Source organism: Melospiza melodia, unplaced genomic scaffold (assembly GCF_035770615.1).
Source record: "Melospiza melodia melodia isolate bMelMel2 unplaced genomic scaffold, bMelMel2.pri scaffold_208, whole genome shotgun sequence".
Lineage (NCBI taxonomy): Eukaryota > Metazoa > Chordata > Aves > Passeriformes > Passerellidae > Melospiza > Melospiza melodia.
This window is the reverse complement of record NW_026948545.1, coordinates 140913-144331: the sequence shown is the minus strand read 5'-3', so window position 1 is coordinate 144331 and position 3419 is coordinate 140913. Positions and strand designations below refer to the sequence as shown.

General features: G+C 63.1%; 1 protein-coding gene across 1 annotated transcript; it reads right to left on the bottom strand.

Moving 5' to 3' along the window:
* Positions 1-170: 170 nt before the first annotated feature.
* On the bottom strand, positions 171-3152 carry RCE1 (Ras converting CAAX endopeptidase 1; the record flags this gene model as incomplete). Its single annotated transcript, XM_063182392.1, is given in 7 exon segments — positions 171-338; positions 847-910; positions 912-926; positions 1756-1839; positions 1937-2042; positions 2985-3016; positions 3018-3152. Coding segments are annotated over 7 exon segments (604 nt in total), but the record flags the coding sequence as incomplete, so codon positions are not given.
* Positions 3153-3419: the final 267 nt, after the last annotated feature.

Genomic DNA, 3419 nt, shown 5'->3' with positions numbered 1-3419 from the left:
TGGGTGGGGTTTTTGGGGTATTTTTGGGGTATTTCAGGGTATATTTGGGATATTTTGGGGTTCCACTCACTGACCCCAAAGAGGAGGGGCCAGGCCAGCCCGGGATGGTATTTTAGGGTATTTTTGGGGTATTTTAGGGTATTTTGGGGGTATTTTAGGGCTCCACTCACCGACCCCAAAGAAGAGGGGGCAGGCCAGCACGGCAGGGCCCGGCCCCGTGCAGGGCACCAGCATGGGCAGCATGCAGGCCCTGAACACCAACTCCTCTGTCAGAGGTGCCACCACCTGGTTCCGCAGCCAGCGCACGTCCCCGAGGCACAGCGCCCACACCCGCGGGTCTGGGGACCCCAAAAACCCCACAGGGCTGAGCCCCAAAATCCAAACATGACAAACCCCAAAAAACCCAAAAAAAAACCAAAAAATGCAGCCCTGGTTCTGTATTCATAGCACATTCCCCAGGCACAGCGCCCACACCCGCGGGTCTGGGGACCCCCAAAAACCCACAGGGCTGAGCCCCAGAATCCCAAACATGATACACCCCAAAAAAAAACACCAAAAAACCATAAAAAATCCAGCCTGGTTCTGCAGCCCATGCACCAAAAATCCCACAGAGCTGAGCCCCAAAATCCCACAGAATGTATGCCCAAAATCCCATAAAACTGAGCCCCAAAATCCCATAAAACTGAGCCCAAAATCCCACAGAACTGACCCCCAAACCCCCCCAAACTCCCCCATTTCACCCTCTCATCTCCCCCAAACCCCCCCAGTGTTGGGGACCCCAGCTCCCCAAATCCCAACTCCTGCCCCCCCAAATTGGCGCCCCCTCCCCCAATTGTGCCCCCTTACCCAGGGCCACCCTGATGCCATCGAGCCAGCGCCAGGGACAGTCCATGGACAGCTGGATCAGGGGGGCCCAGGAACAGGATCTGGGGGGTCAGGGGGGTTTGGGGGGGTCAGGGGGGTCACACCCCCCTTTTCCATCCCCCGGGGTCAATGGGGGGGATCTGGGGGGTTTTGAGGGGGGGGTTCCCCGTTTTTCACCCCATGCCCACCATGGGGAGTGGGATTAGAAGAGGTGGCAGATTTGGGTTGGGGGGATTTGGGGGGGGTCTAGAGGGATTTGAGAGTCCCAGAAGGGTTTTGGGGGGCTCAGGGGAGGTTTTGGGGGGTCCTGAGTGGGTTTGGGGGGGTCCTGAGTGGGTTTTGGGGATCCCAGGGGGTCCCACCCCTCCCACCTCCACCACACATGAAAGGCCCAGGAAAAGCATTCGGGGTGGGGGGCCCTCAATAAATTCTGGGGGGGTCCTGGGGGTCAGGGGGATTTTGGGGGTCCCTGGGGAGGTCATGAGTGGATTTTGGGGATCTGGAGTGGATTTTGGGGGGTCCTGAATGGATTTTGGGGGGTCCTGAGAGGAATTTTGGGGGTCCCAGGTGGTCCCATCCCCACCACACATAGAAGGCCCAGGCAGAGCATTTGGGGTGGGGGGTGCTCAATAAATTCTGAGGGGCTCCTGGGGGGTCAGGGGGATTTGGGGGTCCATAGGTGTGTCCTGAGTGGATTTTGGGTGTCCTGAGTGGATTTTGGGGTGTCCTGAGTGGATTGTGGGGGGTCCTGAGAGGAATTTGGGGGTCCCACCCCCACCACACATGAAAGGCCCAGGAAAAGCATTTGGGGAGAGGGGCCCTCAGTAAATTCTGGGGGGGGTCCCGGGGGGTCAGGGGGGATTTTGGGGCTCGCAGCCCCCCCAGACCCACCATGGTGAGCAGCAGAGGCAGCAGCGTGGCCGGGAGCAGCCCCTCAAGGCGCAGCCCCAGCAGGGCGGGCAGGGGGGTGTCAGCCTGGGGAGGGGGGAAATGGAAATTGGGGAGGGGTCAGCGAGGTCTGGGGGGGCTCTGAGACCCCATCTCAGATTTTGGGGACCCCCCCCAAACTCACCTTGACCCCCGTGAGCTCCTTCCAGAGCCACACCAGGGCTGGGGACAGCCCCGACACCACCAGGACGCTCGTGAAGCGACGCTTGATCACCGACGGGTGGTCCCTGAGGTGGGGAGGGGTCCCAAGGGGGGGGCTGCACCCCAAAACCCTCCCAGGGTACCCCCCGACACCCCCAGGCACTGAGAGACCCCCCCAGCCCCTTTTAAGGAGCTAACATCACCCCAAAATCCACAAAGGGCTGTCCCGACCCCACGGACACCCCAAGGGACCCCAAATCCTCTCCCGGGACCCAAAATTGACCCCAGGGACCCCAAAATTCCCCCTGAGGAACCGTAAATCCCCCCCAAAGACCCCAATTATCCCCCAGGGACCCCAAATCCCCCCCAAGGACCCAAAATTGCCCCCAGAGATCCCAAATCCCCCCCAAGTGACCCCAAATCCTCCCCTCCAAGGAACCCCAGAGCCCACCCCAATACCCTGTACATTCCCCCAGCCCCCCCCATAATCCAGAGACCCCCCCCAAATTCCTCCCCAGGTGTCCCATAGACCCCAAACCCCCCAAATCTCCCTGGGACCCCCAGAGACGGCCCCAGACCCCTCAAATCTCCCCCAGATCCCCTGAATTCCCCCCAAATCCTCCCCAGACCCCCTGAATTCCCCCAAGTCCTCCCCAGACTCCCCAATTCCCCCTCAGATCCCGCCCAGACACCCCAATTACCCCCCAGACCCCTCAGATCCCTCCCTGACCTGCCATGCCCGCCCCCAGCCCCCCGAATCCCCCTCAAATCCCCGGAATTCCCCTCAAATCCCCCCCAGAGCCCCCGAATCCCCCCCAAATCCCCTCCAGACACCCCAATTACCCCTTAGGCGCCCTCCACACCCCTCAAATCCCCCCCTAGACCCCCCGAATCCCCCTCCAGACACCCCAATTTCCCCGCAGGTGCTTCAAGACCTCTCAGGTCCCTCCCTGGCCCGCCGTGCTCGCCCCCCGACCCCCTGAATCCCCCTCAGACACCCCAAATCCCCCCGGATCCCCCCGGCCGTACCTGGCAGGGGGCTGCCCCACACGTACAGGCTCCCCCACGTAGGAGCAGGCCAGGCTGAGGCAGCCGAGCACGGCGGCCAGCACGGCCCGGCCCGGGCGGCTCCGGTGCCTCCGGGGGCCGCTCCCGACCCCGGCCCGGCCCAGGGGAACCGGGGGCTGAGGGGCCGCCATGGCGGGGGCGGGGCCTGAGCGGGAGGGGCGGGAGCTTGCGCGGGGGCGGGGCCAGGGGAGGAGCGGGGGCGGGCCGCAAAGGCGGGGCGGGGCGAAGGGAGGGAGAGAGGCGTGGCTACGGAGCCGTCGGGGCGGGGCTTGTGGCCGTGGGTGTGGTTATGTAAATGAGGATGCGCCGGTAATGGGCGGGGCGATGGGGTTGAGCGGGAAACTGGGACGGACTGGGAAGAACTGGGATGGAGCCAGAAACTGGAATGGACTGGGAGG